The sequence below is a fragment of the Oncorhynchus clarkii genome, unplaced genomic scaffold (genome assembly GCF_045791955.1).
Source record: "Oncorhynchus clarkii lewisi isolate Uvic-CL-2024 unplaced genomic scaffold, UVic_Ocla_1.0 unplaced_contig_4341_pilon_pilon, whole genome shotgun sequence".
Lineage (NCBI taxonomy): Eukaryota > Metazoa > Chordata > Actinopteri > Salmoniformes > Salmonidae > Oncorhynchus > Oncorhynchus clarkii.
Window position 1 is genome coordinate 6212 of NW_027259031.1, and position 23951 is coordinate 30162.

Consider the following 23951-nt stretch of genomic DNA (forward strand, 5'->3'; position numbering starts at 1 on the left):
TAAATTAATGTAGCACTTCTTGGTCCACAGGTAAGTAAACATAATAAGATACATTTATGAAGAACTTTTCAGTTTGTTTAAGCGTACTTACAGATCTCACGTCATTCACTAGCAGAAGTGATAGAGTACACGGATAATATTGGCCTCTGACATAGGTTTGGAATTATCTAAGGGTCTTATGTTATGGTAGAGCGGCTCAATGATGCCCATAATATCTTCTTCTTATTCTTCCTCTTCTTCTTCTTCTTCTTCTTCACTTCCCTAACAGGGCCCCACAGGCGAGACCGGTCCAATCGGTGAGAGAGGTCACCCTGGATCCCCAGGACCACCTGGAGAGCAGGGTCTTCCTGGCTCTGCTGGCAAAGAGGGAGCCAAGGTAAACGTCCCTAAATACCCACCTCACTGGAGTAACACTCATAACTTGACAGCCCAACAGATCTCCAGAACTCCAGGGCTCTGACCAAAACATATTTAAAAATAAAAAACAATACTAGATACAGATTATGCCTAGTCCTGGAATTAAAACGTGAACAGTTGGAGAATCTCCACTGAACATGTTTTTGGGTCCAGGAATGTAAGCATGAAGTCTATTTTGGCAGACAGCTGGTGAAGTTAGCAGATGGTTGGGGACTGAGGGTTGGGGACTGAGGGTTGGGGACTGAGGGTTGGGGACTGAGGGTTGGGGACTGAGGGTTGGGGACTGAGGGTTGGGGACTGAGGGTTGGTGACTGAGGGTTGGGGAAAGACGGTTGGGGACTGAGGGTTAGGGACTGAGGGTTGGGGACTGAGGACTGAGGGTTGGGGACTGAGGGTTGGTGACTGAGGGTTGGGGAAAGACGGTTGGGGACTGAGGACTGAGGGTTGGGGAGTGAGGGTTGGGGACTGAGGGTTGGGGACTGAGGTTTGGGGACTGAGGGTTGGGGACTGAGGGTTGGGGAGTGGTTGAATTCCCATGCATCCCGATTGCCAATATAAAATCAAATCAAATCAAAGTTTATTTGTCACGTGCGCCGAATACAACAGGTGTAGGTAGACCTTACAGTGAATTGCTTACTTACAGGCTCTAACCAATAGTGCAAAAAAAGGTATTAGGTGAACAATAGGTATGTAAAGAAATGAAACAACAGTAAAAAGACGAGGCTATAAAAGTAGCGAGGCTATAAAAGTAGCGAGGCTACATACAGACACCGGTTAGTCAGGCTGATTGAGGTAGTATGTACATGTAGATATGGTTAAAGTGACTATGCATATATGATGAACAGAGAGTAGCAGTAGTTTAAAAGAGGGGTTGGCGGGTGGTGGGACACAATGCAGATAGCCCTGTTAGCCAATGTGCAGGAGCACTGGTTGGTCGGCCCAATTGAGGTAGTATGTATATGAATGTATAGTTAAAGTGACTATGCATATATGATAAACAGAGAGTAGCTACTTTACTACTAGCTAGTTCCAAGACCTCCCAGCCCCTCCCTCTGACTCCTTTAAATCCCAGCCAGTTCCAAGACCTTCCAGCCCCTCCCTCTGACTCCTTCTTTACTAACAGCCAGTTCCAAGACCTCCCAGCCCCTCCCTCTGACTCCTTTAAATCCCAGCCAGTTCCAAGACCTCCCAGCCCCTCCCTCTGACTCCTTCTTTACTAACAGCCAGTTCCAAGACTTCCCAGCCCCTCCCTCTGTCTCCTTTAAATCCCAGCCAGTTCCAAGACCTCCCAGCCCCTCCCTCTGTCTCCTTTAAATCCCAGCCAGTTCCAAGACCTCCCAGCCCCTCCCTCTGTCTCCTTTAAATCCCAGCCAGTTCCAAGACCTCCCAGCCCCTCCCTCTGTCTCCTTTAAATCCTAGCCAGTTCCAAGACCTCCCAGCCCCTCCATCTGTCTCCTTTAAATCCCAGCCAGTTCCAAGACCTCCCAGCCCCTCCCTCTGCCTCCTTTAAATCCCAGCCAGTTCCAAGACCTCCCAGCCCCTCCCTCTGACTCCTCCTTTAAATCCCAGCCAGTTCCAAGACCTCCCAGCCCCTCCCTCTGACTCCTTCTTTGGTTTTCCTTGCTTCCCAGAAGGAGACCGTGTAATCAACTCCAACCTCCTACCACCCATCCACCACCAGGTCCTAGGCATCAGTTACAATGCCTTCAGAAAGAATTCACTCCACTTGACTTTTTTCACACATTTCGTTGTGTTACATCCTGAATTTAAAATATAAAAAATCATGTGTCACTGGCCTACACCCAATACCCCGTGATGTCAAAGGGGAACTATGTTTTTCAAAATGTCTGCAAAATCATTAAAAATGGAAAGCTGAAATATATTGAGTCAATAAGTATTTGTTATGGCAAGCCTAAACATTTTCTTAACAAGTCACATAATATGTCGCATGGACTCACTCTGTGTGCAATAATAGTGTTTAACATGATTTTTGAATTACTTACAGTACCTTATCTCTGTATCCCACACATACTGTAAGGTCCCTCAGTCGAGCAATTCATTTTAAACACAGATTCAACCACAAAGCCCGGGCAGGGTTTCCAATGCCTCAAATAGTTACTGTTTTGGCTTAAAGCTACTTGTCTAGCACTGATCAACAACCAATTTGACAGAACTTGAAGAATTCTGAAAAGAATAATGACCAAATGTTGCTCTATCCAGTTCTGGAAAGCTCTTAGAGACTTACCCAGAAAAACTCACAGCTGTAATTGCTGCCAAATGTGCTTTTACAAAGTATTGACTCTGGGATGTGAATACAAAATGTCATCTTTTTGTATTTAATTTTCACTAAATGAACAAACATTTCTAAAAACATGTTTTCACTTTCGTCATTATGGGGTATTGTGTGTAAATGGGTGAGATAAAAAAAAAAAATCTGTTTAACCCATGTTGAACTCAGGCAGTAACTCAACAAAATGTGGAAAAACTATACAGCCTTCAGAATACTTTCTGGGAGGGGCTTGACAGATCCTCTTAAATCTTAGCGAGCTACCTCTCTTTCTCTCTCTTTTCTCTCTCTCTCTCTCCCTCTCATGTCTCTCTCTCTCTCTCTCTCTCTCTCTCTGTCTCACTATTTATCTTTTTCCCTCTCTTTCTCTATCTTTCTCTCTCTCTTTCTCTCTGTTTCTCTCTGTCTATCTCTCTCTCTCTCTCTCTCTCTCGCTCTCTCTCTCTCTCGGGCTCACTATTTATATTTTTCCCTCTCTCTTTCTCTCTCTCTTTCTCTCTGTTTCTCTCTCTCTCTATCTCTCTCTCTCTCTCTCTCTCTCTCTCTCTCTTTTTTTCTCTCTCTCTCTCTCTCTCTCTCTCGCTCGCTCGCTCTCTGTGCCTCACTATTTATCTTTTACCCTCTCACTCTCTCTCTCTCATTTCTCTCTCTCACTTTCTCTTTCTCTCTGCTCTCTCACACTCTCAATGTCTCCCAGTTAGCGGATAAACCAACTTCAGCCCCACAATAAAATAAAAGGCAGTCATGCTGCTAGTAATTGCTCTGATTCTAACCCCATCGACTCAGTCCCAGCACCCTGATACGACTGCTACTGTTTTGGCTGTGTTTGCTTTTGTTTTTGTTAACAGTCTCTTGTCATCTAGGCCTGTATTATAATAGTTGTCCTCTAGGCCTGTATTATAATAGTTGTCCTCTAGGCCTGTATTATAATAGTTGTCCTCTAGGCCTGTATTATAATAGTTTCTCAGCTAGTTGTCCTCTAGGCCTGTATTATAATAGTTGTCCTCTAGGCCTGTATTATAATAGTTGTCCTCTAGGCCTGTATTATAATAGTTGTCCTCTAGGCCTGTATTATAATAGTTGTCCTCTAGGACTGTATTACAATAGTTGTCCTCTAGGCCTGTATTATAATAGTTTCTCAGCTAGTTGTCCTCTAGGCCTGTATTATAATAGTTTCTCAGCTAGTTGTCCTCTAGGCCTGTATTATAATAGTTGTCCTCTAGGCCTGTATTATAATAGTTGTCCTCTAGGACTGTATTACAATAGTTGTCCTCTAGGCCTGTATTATAATAGTTTCTCAGCTAGTTGTCCTCTGGGACTGTATTATAATAGTTGTCCTCTAGGCCTGTATTATAATAGTTGTCCTCTAGGCCTGTATTATAATAGTTGTCCTCTAGGCCTGTATTATAATAGTTGTCCTCTAGGCCTGTATTATAATAGTTGTCCTCTAGGCCTGTATTATAATAGTTTCTCAGCTAGTTGTCCTCTAGGCCTGTATTATAATAGTTGTCCTCTAGGCCTGTATTATAATAGTTGTCCTCTAGGCCTGTATTATAATAGTTGTCCTCTAGGCCTGTATTATAATAGTTGTCCTCTAGGACTGTATTACAATAGTTGTCCTCTAGGCCTGTATTATAATAGTTTCTCAGCTAGTTGTCCTCTAGGCCTGTATTATAATAGTTGTCCTCTAGGACTGTATTATAATAGTTGTCCTCTAGGCCTGTATTATAATAGTCTCTCAGCTAGTTGTCCTCTTAGATTGTATTACAATAGTTGTCCTCTAGGACTGTATTATAATAGTCTCTCAGCTAGTTGTCCTCTGGGACTGTATTATAATAGTTGTCCTCTGGGACTGTATTATAATAGTTGTCCTCTGGGACTGTATTATAATAGTCTCTCGGCTAGTTGTCCTCTAGGCCTGTATTATAATAGTCTCTCAGATAGTTGTCCTCTAGGACTGTATTATAATAGTCTCTCAGCTAGTTGTCCTCTAGGAATGTATTATAATAGTCTCTCAGCTAGTTGTCCTCTAGGCCTGTGTTATAATAGTCTCTCAGCTAGTTGTCCTCTAGGACTGTATTATAATAGTCTCTCAGCTAGTTGTCCTCTAGGACTGTATTATAATAGTCTCTCAGCTAGTTGTCCTCTAGGCCAGTATTATAATAGTTGTCCTCTTGGACTGTATTATAATAGTCTCTCAGCTAGTTGTCCTCTAGGACTGTATTATAATAGTCTCTCAGCTAGTTGTCCTCTAGGCCTGTATTATAATAGTTGTCCTCTAGGCCTGTTTTATAATAGTTGTCCTCTAGGACTGTATTATAATAGTCTCTCAGCGAGTTGTCCTCTTGGACTGTATTATAATAGTTGTCCTCTAGGCCTGTATTATAATAGTCTCTCAGCTAGTTGTCCTCTAGGCCTTTATTATAATAGTCTCTCAGCTAGTTGTCCTCTAGGCCTGTATTATAATAGTTGTCCTCTAGGCCTGTTTTATAATAGTTGTCCTCTAGGCCTGTATTATAATAGTTGTCCTCTAGGCCTGTATTATAATAGTTGTCCTCTAGGACTGTATTACAATAGTTGTCCTCTAGGCCTGTATTATAATAGTTTCTCAGCTAGTTGTCCTCTAGGCCTGTATTATAATAGTTGTCCTCTAGGACTGTATTATAATAGTTGTCCTCTAGGCCTGTATTATAATAGTCTCTCAGCTAGTTGTCCTCTTAGATTGTATTACAATAGTTGTCCTCTAGGACTGTATTATAATAGTCTCTCAGCTAGTTGTCCTCTGGGACTGTATTATAATAGTTGTCCTCTGGGACTGTATTATAATAGTTGTCCTCTGGGACTGTATTATAATAGTCTCTCGGCTAGTTGTCCTCTAGGCCTGTATTATAATAGTCTCTCAGATAGTTGTCCTCTAGGACTGTATTATAATAGTCTCTCAGCTAGTTGTCCTCTAGGAATGTATTATAATAGTCTCTCAGCTAGTTGTCCTCTAGGCCTGTGTTATAATAGTCTCTCAGCTAGTTGTCCTCTAGGACTGTATTATAATAGTCTCTCAGCTAGTTGTCCTCTAGGACTGTATTATAATAGTCTCTCAGCTAGTTGTCCTCTAGGCCAGTATTATAATAGTTGTCCTCTTGGACTGTATTATAATAGTCTCTCAGCTAGTTGTCCTCTAGGACTGTATTATAATAGTCTCTCAGCTAGTTGTCCTCTAGGCCTGTATTATAATAGTTGTCCTCTAGGCCTGTTTTATAATAGTTGTCCTCTAGGACTGTATTATAATAGTCTCTCAGCGAGTTGTCCTCTTGGACTGTATTATAATAGTTGTCCTCTAGGCCTGTATTATAATAGTCTCTCAGCTAGTTGTCCTCTAGGCCTTTATTATAATAGTCTCTCAGCTAGTTGTCCTCTAGGCCTGTATTATAATAGTTGTCCTCTAGGCCTGTTTTATAATAGTTGTCCTCTAGGACTGTATTATAATAGTCTCTCAGCGAGTTGTCCTCTTGGACTGTATTATAATAGTTGTCCTCTAGGCCTGTATTATAATAGTCTCTCAGCGAGTTGTCCTCTTGGACTGTATTACAGTAGTGTTTGATGTGAAGTGTATGCATTTTGTAGCGTAGTTCCTTATCAGAATAAAGAAACGTCCATGACATTGATTAGCACAGGGCTTTGATATTGATGCTGTCAGAACTAAAGCATCCCCTCAAAGTCCAACATGTGCATGTTCTGTCATGATGTCAAAATGGGAAACATGAGAATAAAGCATTTTGTTTTTCTCTCTTCGTTCACCAGGTAACATCAGGAAGGCTGTAGAATGGAAATGAAATGAACACAGTAGAAAGGATATTCAAAAATATCTTAGCATGGTACAGCTGGCCACCTCTCATCCTGTCCTCTGCTGTATGTTGGTGTCTGTAGGGAGACCCCGGGCCCCAGGGAGCCTCCGGTAAGGACGGTCCTGCTGGTCTACGAGGATTCCCAGGAGAGAGAGGTCTGCCTGGTGCGTCGGTAAGAAACACCCCACCTTCAACACGCTCCCTTCCGTTACATATTCCCCCTATATTCACTGACAATGACTGACAGACCTCCACCCGTGACTAATGAACCAGTATCAATGTAGAGATATTCATCTCATTAGACTAATAGAGGGGGGACGTCACCCAACCATCAATCTACCACAGGGAAACTCAAAGAGACGTGTTACAAATGAACAGGTCCCCCTGAATAGGCTTCCCACCGACCGGCCGACACCACTGTTTTCAACAACGGCCGCTGACGTTTTGTAAATGAAAATGAAAACTGCCCCCCCTGACTCTTCCTAATTGTTTGTATTTTACACGGCTCATTTGTCCGAATTTTGAAATCGCAAACAGAAAAGTTTTTTTTCACACCTATTCCTGACTTAACCCTCCAAGACAATGTTCTGTAGGACCCTGGTACCCAGCCAGGCTCCAAGACAATGTTCTGTATGACCCTGGTACCCAGCCAGGCTCCAAGACAATGTGTTGTAGGACGTTGGTACCCAGCCAGGCTCCAAGACAATGTGCTGTAGGACCCTGGTACCCAGCCAGGCTCCAAGACAATGTGCTGTAGGATGTTGGTACCCAGCCAGGCCCCAAGACAATGTTCTGTAGGATGTTGGTACCCAGCCAGGCTCCAAGACAATGTGCTGTAGGATGTTGGTACCCAGCCAGGCTCCAAGACAATGTGTTGTAGGACGTTGGTACCCAGCCAGGCCCCAAGACAATGTTCTGTAGGATGTTGGTATCCAGCCAGGCTCCAAGACAATGTTCTGTAGGACGTTGGTACCCAGCCAGGCTCCAAGACAATGTTCTGTATGACGTTGGTACCCAGCCAGGCTCCAAGACAATGTTCTGTAGGATGTTGGTACCCAGCCAGGCTCCAAGACAATATTCTGTAGGATGTTGGTACCCAGCCAGGCTCCAAGACAATGTGCTGGAGGATGTTGGTACCCAGCCAGGCTCCAAGACAATGTGCTGTAGGACCCTGGTACCCAGCCAGGCTCCAAGACAATGTGCTGTAGGACATTGGTACCCAGCCAGGCTCCAAGACAATGTTCTGTAGGACCCTGGTACCCAGCCAGGCTCCAAGACAATGTGTTGTAGGACCCTGGTACCCAGCCAGGCTCCAAGACAATGTTCTGTAGGACCCTGGTACCCAGCCAGGCTCCAAGTTAATGTGTTGTAGGACCCTGGTACCCAGCCAGGCTCCAAGACAATGTGCTGTAGGACGTTGGTACCCAGCCAGCCTCCAAGACAATGTGCTAGAGGACGTTGGTACCCAGCCAGGCTCCAAGACAATGTGCTGTAGGATGTTGGTACCCAGCCAGGCTCCAAGACAATGTGCTGTAGGACCCTGGTACCCAGCCAGGCTCCAAGACAATGTTCTGTAGGACCCTGGTACCCAGCCAGGCTCCAAGACAATGTGCTGTAGGATGTTGGTACCCAGCCAGGCTCCAAGACAATGTGCTGTAGGATGTTGGTACCCAGCCAGGCTCCAAGACAATGTGCTGTAGGATGTTGGTACCCAGCCAGGCTCTAAGACAATGTTCTGTAGGACCCTGGTACACAGCCAGGCTCCAAGACAATGTGTTGTAGGACCCTGGTACCCAGCCAGGCTCCAAGACAATGTGTTGTAGGACCCTGGTACCCAGCCAGGCTCCAAGACAATGTTCTGTAGGACCCTGGTACGCAGCCAGGCTCTAAGACAATGTTCTGTAGGACCCTGGTACACAGCCAGGCTCCAAGACAATGTGTTGTAGGACCCTGGTACCCAGCCAGGCTCCAAGACAATGTGTTGTAGGACCCTGGTACCCAGCCAGGCTCCAAGACAATGTTCTGTAGGACCCTGGTACCCAGCCAGGCTCCAAGACAATGTGCTGTAGAACATCGGTACCCAGCCAGGCGCTAATGAGTCTCTCTCTGTCTCTCTCTCTCCTGAATGACAAATGGATGGATGGGTGAACATTGTGCACCTTACTTCACAATGTAATTTAAATTAGGCCTAACTGAATGATAAGGAGGATGAAAATGTTGATTTAATTAACAAAGAAAAAAGTGTAGTAATGAGTTTGTGTTAAGACTATTTATCAACAGCAAATAATTTAACTTTGTGCCTTGGGGGTTGATACCATTCTCTTTTATGTTTTACGTTGTTAAAAGAAGCTGTTATGGGACTGATTTATTTACCTATAACACTATTACTAATAAGATGTATTTGAAGGGAAATGAAAACACGCTATGTGTTGCAGCAGGCCTTCAGAATAACGCAAAACATGTCCTTGACCCTATCCAACTTGATGAACGGGAAACAAACCATGCCACTCAGCCTGCACAGCCGTCCCATCGAAACTACAACTAAACCCAAAACGAATTTCACACATAATATTAGTTAGCCTATAGACAATATTAAATTAACAATAATCTGATGAGTGACAATATTAGGCCTAACAGTTGTCAAATTGTACACGAAGAGATGTAATTGACAGATGCAGGAAAAGGATCATCACTTCATTAAGTCCTCCTTCGGAGGCACATGCAGGTTCAACATTGTGATTTCATATATAGTGCCAGAAAGATAATATTCTGTAGTTTCTATTATACAGTACTTACCTTTGTCAAATAACTCTCAAAATTAGAGAGGTGTAGCTCTATTTACAAATGTCACTTTCCAAGAATATCCAGGCTGTCCCTACATTCAGCACATGACCCACTGTCTCTACATTCAGCACATGACCACTCCACTGTCTCTACATTCAGCACATGACCACTCCACTGTCTCTACATTCACCACATAACCACTCCACTGTCTCTACATTCAGCACATGACCACTCCACTGTCTCTACATTCACCACATAACCACTCCACTGTCACTACATTCAGCACATGACTCACTGTCCCTACATTCAGCACATGACCACTCCACTGTCACTACATTCAGCACATGACCCACTGTCTCTACATTCAGCACATTACCCACTGTCCCTACATTCACCACATAACCACTCCACTGTCTCTGCATTCAGCACATGACCCACTGTCTCTACATTCAGCACATGACCCACTGTCTCTACATTCAGCACATGACCACTCCACTGTCCCTACATTCAGCACATGACCACTCCACTGTCTCTACATTCAGCACATGACCCACTGTCCCTGCATTCAGCACATGACTCACTGTCCCTACATTCAGCACATGACCCACTGTCTCTACATTCAGCACATGACCACTCCACTGTCTCTACATTCAGCACATGACCCACTGTCTCTCCATTCAGCACATGACCACTCCACTGTCCCTACATTCAGCACATGACTCACTGTCCCTACATTCAGCACATGACCACTCCACTGTCACTACATTCAGCACATGACCCACTGTCTCTACATTCAGCACATGACCCACTGTCTCTACATTCAGCACATTACCCACTGTCCCTACATTCAGCACATGACCACTCCACTGTCCCTGCATTCTGCACATGACCACTCCACTGTCTCTACATTCAGCACATGACCACTCCACTGTCCCTACATTCAGCACATGACCACCCCACTGTCCCTACATTCAGCACATGACCACTCCACTGTCTCTACATTCAACACATGACCCACTGTCACTACATTCAGCACATGACCCACTGTCTCTACATTCAGCACATGACCCACTGTCTCTACATTCAGCACATGACCACTCCACTGTCTCTACATTCAGCACATGACCCACTGTCTCTCCATTCAGCACATGACCACTCCACTGTCCCTACATTCAGCACATGACTCACTGTCCCTACATTCAGCACATGACCACTCCACTGTCACTACATTCAGCACATGACCCACTGTCTCTACATTCAGCACATGACCCACTGTCTCTACATTCAGCACATTACCCACTGTCCCTACATTCAGCACATGACCACTCCACTGTCCCTGCATTCTGCACATGACCACTCCACTGTCTCTACATTCAGCACATGACCACTCCACTGTCCCTACATTCAGCACATGACCACCCCACTGTCCCTACATTCAGCACATGACCACTCCACTGTCTCTACATTCAACACATGACCCACTGTCACTACATTCAGCACATGACCCACTGTCTCTACATTCAGCACATGACCCACTGTCTCTACATTCAGCACATTACCCACTGTCTCTACATTCAGCACATGACCACTCCACTGTCCCTACATTCAGCACATGACCACTCCACTGTCTCTACATTCAACACATGACCCACTGTCACTACATTCAGCACATGACCCACTGTCTCTACATTCAGCACATTACCCACTGTCCTTACATTCAGCACATGACCACTCCACTGTCCCTACATTCAGCACATGACCACTCCACTGTCTCTACATTCAGCACATGACCCACTGTCCCTGCATTCAGCACATTACCCACTGTCCCTACATTCAGCACATGACCACTCCACTGTCCCTACATTCAGCACATGACAACTCCACTGTCTCTACATTCAGCACATGACCCACTGTCCCTGCATTCAGCACATGACCCATTGTCCCTACATTCAGCACATGACCCACTGTCTCTCCATTCAGCACATGACCACTCCACTGTCCCTACATTCAGCACATGACTCACTGTCCCTACATTCAGCACATGACCACTCCACTGTCTCTACATTCAACACATGACCCACTGTCACTACATTCAGCACATGACCCACTGTCTCTACATTCAGCACATGACCCACTGTCTCTACATTCAGCACATGACCCACTGTCCCTACATTCAGCACATGACCACTCCACTGTCTCTACATTCAGCACATGACCCACTGTCCCTGCATTCAGCACATGACCCACTGTCCCTACATTCAGCACATGACCAACTGTCTCTACATTCAGCACATGACCCACTATCCCTACATTCAGCACATGACCAACTGTCTCTACATTCAGCACATTACCACTCCACTGTCTCTACATTCAGCACATTACCCACTGTCCCTACATTCAGCACATGACCACTCCACTGTCCCTGCATTCTGCACATGACCACTCCACTGTCTCTACATTCAGCACATGACCACTCCACTGTCCCTACATTCAGGACATGACCACCCCACTGTCCCTACATTCAGCACATGACCACTCCACTGTCTCTACATTCAACACATGACCCACTGTCACTACATTCAGCACATGACCCACTGTCTCTACATTCAGCACATGACCCACTGTCTCTACATTCAGCACATTACCCACTGTCTCTACATTCAGCACATGACCACTCCACTGTCCCTACATTCAGCACATGACCACTCCACTGTCTCTACATTCAGCACATGACCCACTGTCCCTACATTCAGCACATGACCAACTGTCTCTACATTCAGCACATGACCACTCCACTGTCCCTACATTCAACACATGACCCACTGTCTCTATATTCAGAACATGACCCACTGTCTCTACATTCAGCACATGACCCACTGTCCCTAAATTCAGCACATGACCACTCCACTGTCCCTAAATTCAGCACATGACCACTCCACTGTCCCTAAATTCAGCACATGACCACTCCACTGTCCCTACATTCAGCACATGACCACTCCACTGTCCCTACATTCAGCACATGACCACTCCACTGTCCCTACATTCAGCACATGACCACTTGCGTGTTTAGGAATACAGCAAATAATTTCCCCTCTGACCTGGCTGGTTATATTATAATGACATTATTTGAGTTTGTACTTAGTCAAAATAAGGTGTAGTAGGAGTTTATTAATATTAATTAATATTTAATATTAATATTATTAATAACTCTATTACTAATCAAATGTCCAAATATAGCAGATAAAATGGATTAAACTGTAATGTTTTTATTGGAAGGGAAAAGAAAATAGTCTATAGGCCTTTGCTTTTTTCTAGGACTTTGTAGAATTATAAAAACATATCATTGACTCTATCTAAATAAATACATGTTTTTGTTATTCCCGTTTTATTGATACGTTTTCACAAATATTTATTAACGCAAATAATCCTTTAGAATAGTTTATGAACTATTTATCAAGCGTTGGTGCTTATGTTTGATTCACCTTGTGGGATCATATGCATCTGATGCATATGCTAAAGGGGACGCCCAGTAACGTTCTCTAGCGGGTACTGATAGGCTGAAAGAGATACCCGGTAACGTTCTCTAGCGGGTACTGATAGGCTGAAAGAGATACCCGGTAACGTTCTCTAGCGGGTACTGATAGGCTGAAAGAGATACCCGGTAACGTTCTCTAGCGGGTACTGATAGGCTGAAAGAGATACCCGGTAACGTTCTCTAGCGGGTACTGATAGGCTGAAAGAGATACCCGGTAACGTTCTCTAGCGGGTACTGATAGGCTGAAAGAGATACCCGGTAACGTTCTCTAGCGGGTACTGATAGGCTGAAAGGCCAGGTGTGGTGTTGAAGAGAAATATAATAATTGTGTACTATAGCTCTGGATCAAACTCCTGTTTCAACCCAAAGACTTGGGTCTGTATCCCAAATGGCAGCCTATTCCCTGTAAGTTCTGGTCAAAGGAAGTGCACTAGATTGGGAATAGGGTGTGAATTGGGACAAAGCCAGCCTCTAGGACCCATTTCTTTTTTCAACAAGCACTTTTGGGGGAAATGTTCTTTGTTTTGTTGTATGCATTATTTAATATATTATCGAGCCACTGTTCCACACGAAGCCAAGGTCAATCTCAGCAGGCGAGAAGCTACCCATGGTTGTCATTTAGTCTCTCACTGCAACGCCCCAGGACTAATTACTGAATACTGCCATGTGTGTTGCTGAGCCTTAGGGAGCCAATCAGCAATCACACACACACACACTGGAGGTTACACACACACACACACACACACACACACACACACACACACACACACACACGTTTATTTCAGAACTTCTGTTTTATTGTGCTTTTGATGAGAAAGTGCCCGAGGGGAAAATAAATACTTGTCCTGGTAGAGTAGGAAGAAAATGCAACCTCGCTCTCGACACATACCTACACACATCTACACGCACGTACACACACCTACACGCACGTACACGCACCTACACGCACCTACACGCACCTGCACATACCTACACGCACCTACACATACCTACACACGCCTAAACACACCTACGCACACCTACACACACCTACACACACCTACACACACCTATACACACCTTTTTTCCCATTCAGATCAATGACACTCAGAAACTTATGTGACTGACTAACCATGGTGACACTTTACACTGACTGGGACAGGAGTTATACCCCTCAAAACTGACTGACTGTCTGACTGGGACAGGAGTTATACCCCTCAATACTGACTGACTGGGACAGGAGTTATACCACTCAATACTGACTGACTGGGACAGGAGTTATACCCCTCAATACTGACTGACTGGGACAGGAGTTATACCCCTCAATACTGACTGACTGGGACAGGAGTTATACCCCTCAATACTGACTGACTGGGACAGGAGTTATACCCCTCAATACTGACTGACTGGGACAGGAGTTATACCACTCAATAATGTCTGACTGGGACAGGAGTTATACCCCTCAATACTGACTGACTGGGAAAGGAGTTATACCCCGCAATACTGACTGACTGTCTGACTGTCTGACTGAGACAGGAGTTATACCACTTGTCGTATGTTTGGCTATGCCGGATTAAGTGACATGACATGCTATTCTATAAAATCCTTTCGCTGTAATTAATATTACCTGATTGAGCTAATCATGTAAATGTAATTAACTTGAAAGTCGGGTCACCACAAAATAATATTTTTTGAGCTGTTATCTTCCGAATAAACTTTTAAAGACCTGGTAATCTTTTATATCAATAGCGGTCAATATTAATCGTCACCTTATTTCAGTCTCATCTGAAAGTTGTAAATTCTTGGTTATGCTCACGAACCCTGGCTAACAAGTTGAATCAGCAATTCAAAATTCAGTTTAATAATTTATTTACTAAATACCTAACTAATCACACAGAATTACATTTACACAGAATGAAACATACCTTGATTACAAATTATGTCATAAAGGAAAACGTTCCTAGCGGAGGGAACGGATATGACAGCTGGTTACACAAGGAAAGGGTCTGGGATTGAGTGAAAGAGTGGGAAGACTGAAGAACAAAGGGAGAAGCTGTCACGCCCTGACCATAGTTTACTTTGTATTTTCTATGTTTTGATTGGTCAGGGTGTGATCTGAGTGGGTATTCTATGTTTCATGTCTTGTTTGTCTATTTCTATGTTCAGCCTGATATGGTTCTCAGTCAGAGGCAGGTGTTCGTCATTGTCTCTGATTGGGAACCATATTTAGGTAGCCTGGGTTTCACTGTGTGTTTGTGGGTGATTGTTCCTGTCCTATGTGTTCCTGTCTATGTGTTTTTCACCAGATAGGCTGTTTAGGTTTTCGTTACGTTCGTTACGTTTTGTTTTGTAGTATTGTATTGGAGATTCGTGTTTCGTATTATTAATAAACATGGATCGTAAACCACACGCTGCATTTTGGTCCGACTCTCCTTCTCATCAAGAAAACCGTTACAGAATCACCCACCACCAACGGACCAAGCAGCGTGTCAACAGGCAGGAGCAGCGCGAGGAGAAGCGCAATAAGGATTTCTGGACATGGGAGGAAATCCTCGACGGGAGAGGACCCTGGGCTAAACCAGGGGAGTGTAGCCGCCCAAAGGTGCAGCAGGAGAAGAGGCAACAGGAGCAGCCCAAAGAGGAGGTATGGACATGGGAGGACGAATTAGAAGGAAGAGGACCCTGGGCTCAGCCAGGAGAATATCGCCGCCCCAAAGAAGAACTGGAGGCGGCGAAAGCGGAGAGGCGCAGATATGAGGAGGCAGCACGACGTAGCGGATGGAAGCCTGAGAGGCAGCCCCAAAAATTTCTTGGGGGGGGGCTAACAGGGAGTATGGCTACGCCAGGTAGGAGACCTGGGCAGACTCCCTGTGCTTACCGGGGGGCTAAAGAGACCGGACAGGCACCGTGTTATGCAGTGGTGCGCACGGTGTCTCCAGTGCGGGTGCATAGCCCGGTGCGGTATATTCCAGCTCCGTGTGTCTGCCGGGCTAGATTGAGCGTCGAGCCTAATGCCATGAAGCCGGCTCTACGCAGCTGGTCCCCAGTGCGTCTCCTTGGGCCGGCTTACATGGCACCAGCCTTGCGCTCGGTGTCTCCGGTTCGCCTGCATAGCCCAGTGCGGGCTATTCCACCTCGCCGCACTGGCAGGGCGACCGTGAGCATTCAACCAGGTAAGGTTGGGCAGGCTCGGTGCTCAAGAGCTCCAGTGCGCCTGCACGGTCCGGTTTTTCCAGTACCACCTCCACACCCCAGCCCTCCGGTAGCAGCTCCCCGCACCAGGCTTCCTGTGCGTGTCCTTGGCCCAGTACCACCAGTGCCAGTACCACGCATCAGGCCTACAGTGCGCCTCGCCTGTCCAGCGCTGTCGGAGCCCTCCTCCTCTCCAGCGCTGTCGGAGTCTCCCGCCTGTTTAGCGCTGTCAGAGCTTTCCGCCTCTACAGCGCTGCCGGAGTCTCCCGCCTGTTCAGAACTGCCAGTTAGCATAGAGCTGCCAGTTAGCATAGAGCTGCCAGTTAGCTTAGAGCTGCCAGTTAGCAAGGAGCTGCCAGTCTGCATGGAGCTGCCAGTCTGCATAGAGCTGCCAGTCTGCATGGAGCTGCCAGTCTGCAAGGAGCCGCCAGAGCTGCCTGTCTGCAGGATGCCGCCAAAGCTGCCAGTCTGCAAGGAGCCGCCAGAGCTGCCAGTTAGCAAGGAGCCGCCAGAGCTGCCAGTTAGCATGGAGCAGCCAGGGCCGCCAGTCAGCATGGAGCAGCCAGGGCCGCCAGTCAGCATGGAGCAGCCAGGGCCGCCAGTCAGCATGGAGCAGCCAGGGCCGCCAGTCAGCATGGAGCAGCCAGGGCCGCCAGTCAGCATGGAGCAGCCAGTCAGCATGGAGCAGCCAGTCAGCATGGAGCAGCCAGAGCAGCCAGTCAGCATGGAGCAGCCAGAGCAGCCAGTCAGCATGGAGCAGCCAGAGCTGCCAGTCAGCATGGAGCAGTCAGTCAGCATGGAGCAGCCAGAGCTGCCAGTCAGCATGGAGCAGCCAGTCAGCATGGAGCAGACAGAGCTGCCAGTCGACCAGACTCTTCCAGATCTGCCAGTCGTCCAGACTCTTCCAGATCTGCCAGTCGTCCAGACTCTTCCAGATCTGCCAGTCGTCCAGACTCTTCCAGATCTGCCAGTCGTCCAGACTCTTCCAGATCTGCCAGTCGTCCAGACTCTTCCAGATCTGCCAGTCGACCAGACTCTTCCAGATCTGCCAGTCGACCAGACTCTTCCAGATCTGCCAGTCGACCAGACTCTTCCAGATCTGCCAGTCGTCCAGACTCTTCCAGATCTGCCAGTCGTCCAGACTCTCTCAGATCTGCCAGTCGTCCAGATTCTCCCAGATCTGCCAGTCGTCCAGATTCTCCCAGATCCGCCAGTCGACCAGATTCTCCCAGATCCGCCAGTCGACCAGATTCTCCCAGATCCGCCAGTCGACCAGATTCTCCCAGATCCGCCAGTCGACCAGATTCTCCCAGATCCGCCAGTCGACCAGATTCTCCCAGATCCGCCAGTCGACCAGATTCTCCCAGATCCGCCAGTCGACCAGATTCTCCCAGATCCGCCAGTCGACCAGATTCTCCCAGATCCGCCAGTCGACCAGATTCTCCCAGATCCGCCAGTCGACCAGATTCTCCCAGATCCGCCAGTCGACCAGATTCTCCCAGATCCGCCAGTCGACCAGATTCTCCCAGATCCGCCAGTCGACCAGATTCTCCCAGATCCGCCAGTCGACCAGATTCTCCCAGATCCGCCAGTCGACCAGATTCTCCCAGATCTGCTAGTCGACCAGGATCTGCTGAAACCGCCAGCCAGCCAGGTTCTGGTAGTTTCTACTACCTGCCTGAGGTTCTTCTCAGTGCTGAGCTTCTTCTCAGTGCTGAGCTTCCTCTCAGTGCTGAGCTACCTATCTGTCCCGAGTTACCTCTGTCCCGAGCTGTCCCTCTGTCCCATGTTATCATTGTGGTGGGTAACCTATTTAGGGACGTTTAGGAGGGGGATTAAAACTGTCATGGAGTGGGGTCCACGTCCAGCGCCAGAGCCGCCACCGCGGACAGATGCCCACCCAGACCCTCCCCTATAGGTTCAGGTTTTGCGGCCGGAGTCCGCACCTTGGGGGGGGGGTACTGTCACGCCCTGACCATAGTTTACTTTGTATTTTCTATGTTTTGATTGGTCAGGGTGTGATCTGAGTGGGTATTCTATGTTTCATGTCTTGTTTGTCTATTTCTATGTTCAGCCTGATATGGTTCTCAGTCAGAGGCAGGTGTTCGTCATTGTCTCTGATTGGGAACCATATTTAGGTAGCCTGGGTTTCACTGTGTGTTTGTGGGTGATTGTTCCTGTCCTATGTGTTCCTGTCTATGTGTTTTTCACCAGATAGGCTGTTTAGGTTTTCGTTACGTTCGTTACGTTTTGTTTTGTAGTATTGTATTGGAGATTCGTGTTTCGTATTATTAATAAACATGGATCGTAAACCACACGCTGCATTTTGGTCCGACTCTCCTTCTCATCAAGAAAACCGTTACAGAAGCGATGTCTCTATCGGGCCGTAGGCAGCTACTCTATCGTAAATACAGAATCTGTCTCTATCGTAAATACAGAATATTATGCATTCTAAATTACCTCCCATTTGGAAAAGGAAAATGCAATAAATATTTACTCTGAGCTGCGCTTCAATAGGTTGGTGGTAGATGGATGGCCGTGTTGCCCAACAGAGTCCTTTGTCCTTTGAAGAGTGTCTATGGTGGTGAACGGGAAACGTTGTAGTGTCATCGTTGTGTGGTAGACGGGATACTCTGTCCGTCCTTTCCTAGCCCACGTTTACAGCGGCCGCTGCTAACTCAACGGCTAGGAGGTATCACTTCTGTAGCGAATAAGAGTTCAAAGTTCATACCATTCGCAACCAAAGATCACGCTGAGGTTGGCTTTGTTCATTAGTTATTATCTGAATCCTTCTGACATCGGACCGTCGTCCTAATGTACTCGGAACAGAAGGTTACATTTTCGTCATGGCTTTATATAGTGGATGGAGAGAAGGGTGTGTTTCATAGTTTATAACCAATGTCTCTTCACAGAGGCGGGCCACTGACTGAGCAGAGCCATAACCTTATGAAAACCCAAATCTCTCATTTGGAAGCTAAAATTACATTTAATCTTTTCACAAATAATTGTATATTTAAACATTTGAATTGCACAACAATTCCATGTGAATCTGATAACTATAATGTGTAGACTTTCCCAGATACAGTTTAGGTCGTCATGTCATCAGTCATAATGTCTCAGATGACAACCGAACTGACATCATATTCATTAAGTACCAACACATATTTTCAACTGGTTCTATTACAGAAATGTTGTTCCTTTCCCCTACTTGTTTGATGTTTCCAGACTCTCTGTTTCACAAAGGCTATTCAAGAGTCCCTCATGTAGAGTCAAGAGAGAGGGAAGGGAGAAAGGTATTTATGGGGGGTGGGGGGTCATAAACCTTACCCACAGGCCAACGTCATGACACACTCAATACTGACTATCTGTCTGACTTGTAGGGACATTAAACACTGTCTATCAGGCTGTGTGTCTCTTTGGACATACTGTATCACTCTATCACTCTAATCCTTTTCTCTTCTCCTTCCAGGGTCCAGCTGGTTTGAAGGGAGGAGAAGGACCTCAGGGTCCATCAGGCCCCGTGGTAAGTAAACATCTGTCTGTCACCTACCACTACCTGTCTGTTGTTAAAGTGAAGTATATACAGTACCTGTCTGTTGTTAATGTGAAGTATATACAGTACCTGTCTGTTGTTAATGTGAAGTATATACCTGTCTGTTGTTAATGTGAAGGGGATGTTTCGTCAGGTGTCAGAGGGTCTTCAGATATCAGGGTTACTGAGGGGGATAGTTCCATACCACTGTCAAGGATAAAAGTACAACACAGTGCGTCAGCCTAAGCTGTTCTTACTGTGTTGTTTTGGTTCTATTTTGGAGGTAGCCATTAGTCTAGGATCAATATTGTCTCACAGCAGGATGCAATGAAGATCCTTGTCCTAGTAGCCTAGCGGTTAAGAGCGTTGGGCCAGTAACTGAAAGGTCAATGGTTTGAAGAGGCGACAAGGTGAACAATCTGTCAATGTGCCCTTGAGCAAGGCACTTAACCTGTTCCTGTAAGTCGATCTGGATAGAAGAGTCTGCTAAATGAGAGTTCCCGAGTGGCGCAGTGGTCTAAGGTACTGCATCTCAGCACTAGAGGTTTCCCTTACAGACCCTGGTTTGATTCCAGGCTGTATCACAACCGTTTGTGATTGGGAGTCCCATAGAGCGGCGCACAGCCCAGCGTCGGCCGGGGTAGGCCGTCATTGTAAATTAGAATTTGTTCTTAACTGAGTTGCCTAGTTAAATAAAAAATAAATACAAATAAAACATAAAATATTCTGTAATAATGACTCCCACCACTAGAAGGCTGTTTTATCCCTTGACGAATAGACAGGCAGGATCCCACCTATTTTCAGTGATAACTTTGGGGTTTCTAATTGCTTCGTCTGAGCATACACTAGATTCATATTGTCACAGTGTAATGTCTCTTTAGATAGCTTGACAGTGGGCTCAAAGATTAGACCAGACATGTGAGGGTGGTCGGGGGGTGGACTGAATTAGACTGTTTGAGGAAAACATGATTGTCATACTGATATGAAATTAATTCAATGTAACATATTGCTATTTCCAGTAGCAATGATTCCAATGCATACCCTGCTTCTGGGAAGTGAGTGTTTGATTTAACATTGTGATGTCTTGGGGTCGGTCGCAAGAGAAGCTAGAAATACCTAATGTGAAGCGGTCATGCAGGAAGTGAAATTGAAATTGGGATTGTTTGCTACCGGCCCATTGGTGATGCGCTCTGCTCCCAGCCTGTGAGGTGAATGAGAGCCCGGGTCCACTCCATACTGACTCACCCCGCTGTCTGAGCATCCAGACACTCCCAAGTCCGGTACAGTTTGTTTGTCATATGCACAGGAGTCACACGGTACACAGTACATTGAAATGCTTATTTTGCAGGTTCACTGTCGACAATCTCGATAGGTTTCCATCCATTTGGCGACAAATTTCCATGTGAATATTCTATAATCAGCATTGGGGCGGCAGGGTAGCCTAGTGGTTAGAGCGTTGGACTAGTAACCGAAAGGTTGCAAGTTCATATCCCCGAGCTGACAAGGTACAAATCTGTCGTTCTGCCCCTGAACAGGCAGTTAACCCACTGTTCCTAGGCCGTCATTGAAAATAAGAATTTGTTCTTAACTGACTTGCCTAGTAAAAGAATATGTGAATTTTTCCACCAGTGACGTGTTTCCGCCAAGCAGACTTATTGCAGTGTGTGATGACATAGTGCAAACAAAATGTAAGTTTTCATGTGTCGAATAAAAATCGAAAGTTCAATGTGTTTCCATCGCATTTTCAACTCTACCGCTAGTTTTGTAACAAACACTTTTGCGTTAAATAGCAAATGTGCCAACAGCTCACAGACACAGTGCGGGTTGACTAGTCCACGTCTAGTCTACGTCTTGTCTACGTCTAGTCCACGTCTATTCCACGTCTAGTCTACGTCTAGTCTACGTCTAGTCCACGTCTAGTCCACGTCTAGTCTACGTCTAGTCTTCGTCTAGTCCATGTCTAGTCTACGTCTAGTCTACGTCTGGTCGTCGTGATGAGATTATTATGGATAAGAGCGAGTATATTTTCATTTCTCAAACGGCAGTCAAGCATCGATCATCGTGTCATCAGAATAAGACCCTCGGTATTTATTGAAAAGGAGCATCTAGCTCATCACCTTGCCCTTTCAACACCCCGTGAAGTTCATTATAACTCATTTCAACTGTAGCCTAGTAAACTGCATGGTTTTCTAAGTCGTAGTGGAAGGACCACACACCATATTATCATGTGACTCCAAGTTTACTTCGACATGATGGTTAATATATCAATATTTGTGCATAAAGGCGCTTGCATAATATTATTTTACGACACAAAAAGATGTTTGAATGAACACATTATCTGTCTGCGTTTATACCATTTTACCTAAACAAAATAAGTTTTTATACGGTATGACTTTACTCACATAAAAACTGTGGATGTAAATGTGGTTAGTGTCACGATTCAGAGGAGATCTCCCAACCTGCCACCACTGGATGTGTCCCAACACTCTACACCACCTCCCTCCCCTTCCCAACCTGCCACTTGTAGTGCCACTGAGCTACGTACACAGTCAGTCAGACAGGATGTGTCCCAACACTCTACAGCACACTGCAGCTCTCACCTTGCTTCCTTCTCTTTGTTACCTGATCCGAGAGAACATTAAAAGTCGATCTAGTGGACACACTGGACATTTTAAACAATGGATCACTCGTCACTTTAAACAATGGATCACTAGTCACTTTAAACAATGGATCACTAGTCACTTTAAACAATGGATCACTAGTCACTTTAAACAATGGATCACTAGTCACTTTAAACAATGGATCACTAGTCACTTTAAACAATGGATCACTAGTCACTTTAAACAATGGATCACTAGTCACTTTAAACAAAGCCACTTTAAACAATGGATCACTAGTAACTTTAAACAATGGATCACTAGTCACTTTAAACAATGGATCACTAGTCACTTTAAACAATGGATCACTAGTCACTTTAAACAATGGATCACTAGTCACTTTAAACAATGGATCACTAGTCACTTTAAACAAAGCCACTTTAAATAATGCCACTTTAAACAATGGATCACTAGTCACTTTAAACAAAGCCACTTTAAATAATGCAACTTTAAACAACGCCACTTCAATAATGTTTACATATATTACAGTGCCTTGCAAAAGTACTCATCCCCCTTGGCGTTTTTCCTATTTTATTTCCTTACAACCTGTCATTTAACTGGATTTTTATTTGGATTTCATGTAATGGACATACACAAAATAGTCAAAATTGGTGAAGTGAAATAAAAAAAAATACTTGTATATAAATATATATGTAAATATATACAAAAATAAACGGAAAACTGGTGCGTGCATATGTTCTCACCCATTTGCTATGAAGCCCCTAAATAAAATATGGTGCAACCATTTACCTTCAGAAGTCCACCTGTGTGCAAACTAAGTGTCACATGATCTGTCACATGATCTCAGTATATAGTCACCTTTTCTGAAAGGCCCCAGAGTCTGCAACACCACTAAGCAAGGGGCAACACCAAGCAAGCAGCACTATGAAGACCAAGGAGCTCTCCAAACAGTTCAGGGACACAGTTGTGGAGAAGTACAGATCAGGGTTGGGTTATAAAAAAAATATCAGAAACATTCAACATCACACGGAGCACCATTAAATCCATTTTTTTTAAATGGAAAGAATATGGCACCACAGCAAACCTGCCAAGAGAGGGCCGCCCACCAAAACTCACAGACCAAAGATAACCCTGAAGGAGCTGCAAAGCTCCACAATGGAGATTGGAGTATCTGTCCATAGGACCACTTTTAAAAAATTTGCAAACATGTTTGGTATTCGCCAAAAGGCATGTGGGAGACTCCCCAAACATATGAAAGAAGGTACTCTAATCAGATGAGAATAAAATTGAGCTTTTTGGCCATCAAGGAAAACACTATGTCTGATGCAAACCCAACACATCCCATTACCCCAAGAATACCATCCCCACAGTGAAGCATGGTGGTGGTGTAATGCTTCTCGTTGGTGGAAGGAGAGGAGGACCAAAATGCAGCGTGGTAAGTGTTCGTCATGTTTTAATTGAACAAACTGAACACTACACAAAATAACAACGAAGAGAAAAATAAACAGTTCTGTCAGGTGAACAGACACTAAACAGAAATTAAACACCCACAACCAAAATGGGGAAAACAGGCTCCCTTAGTATGATACTCAATCAGAGACAACGAACGACACCTGCCTCTGATTGAGAACCATACTAGGCCAAACGCATAGAAATATAGCATAGAAAAAAGAACATAGACTACCCACCCCAACCTAACACAAAGACATAAAAAAGGAACTAATTTCAGAACGTTACAGGTGGTGGCAGCATCATGCTGTGGGGA

General features: G+C 45.3%; 1 protein-coding gene across 1 annotated transcript in view; it reads left to right on the forward strand.

Moving 5' to 3' along the window:
- Positions 1–268: 268 nt before the first annotated feature.
- Positions 269–23951, forward strand: part of LOC139399428 (collagen alpha-1(XI) chain-like) — a gene marked incomplete at its 5' end in the record, with an annotated part of 33966 nt that continues 10283 nt past the window's right edge. Inside the window, 3 exons of the mRNA XM_071144837.1 lie at positions 269–376; positions 6629–6710; positions 19506–19559. Of these exons, the coding sequence (XP_071000938.1) occupies positions 269–376; positions 6629–6710; positions 19506–19559 (244 nt within the window). The remainder of the gene's footprint in view (positions 377–6628; positions 6711–19505; positions 19560–23951) is intronic.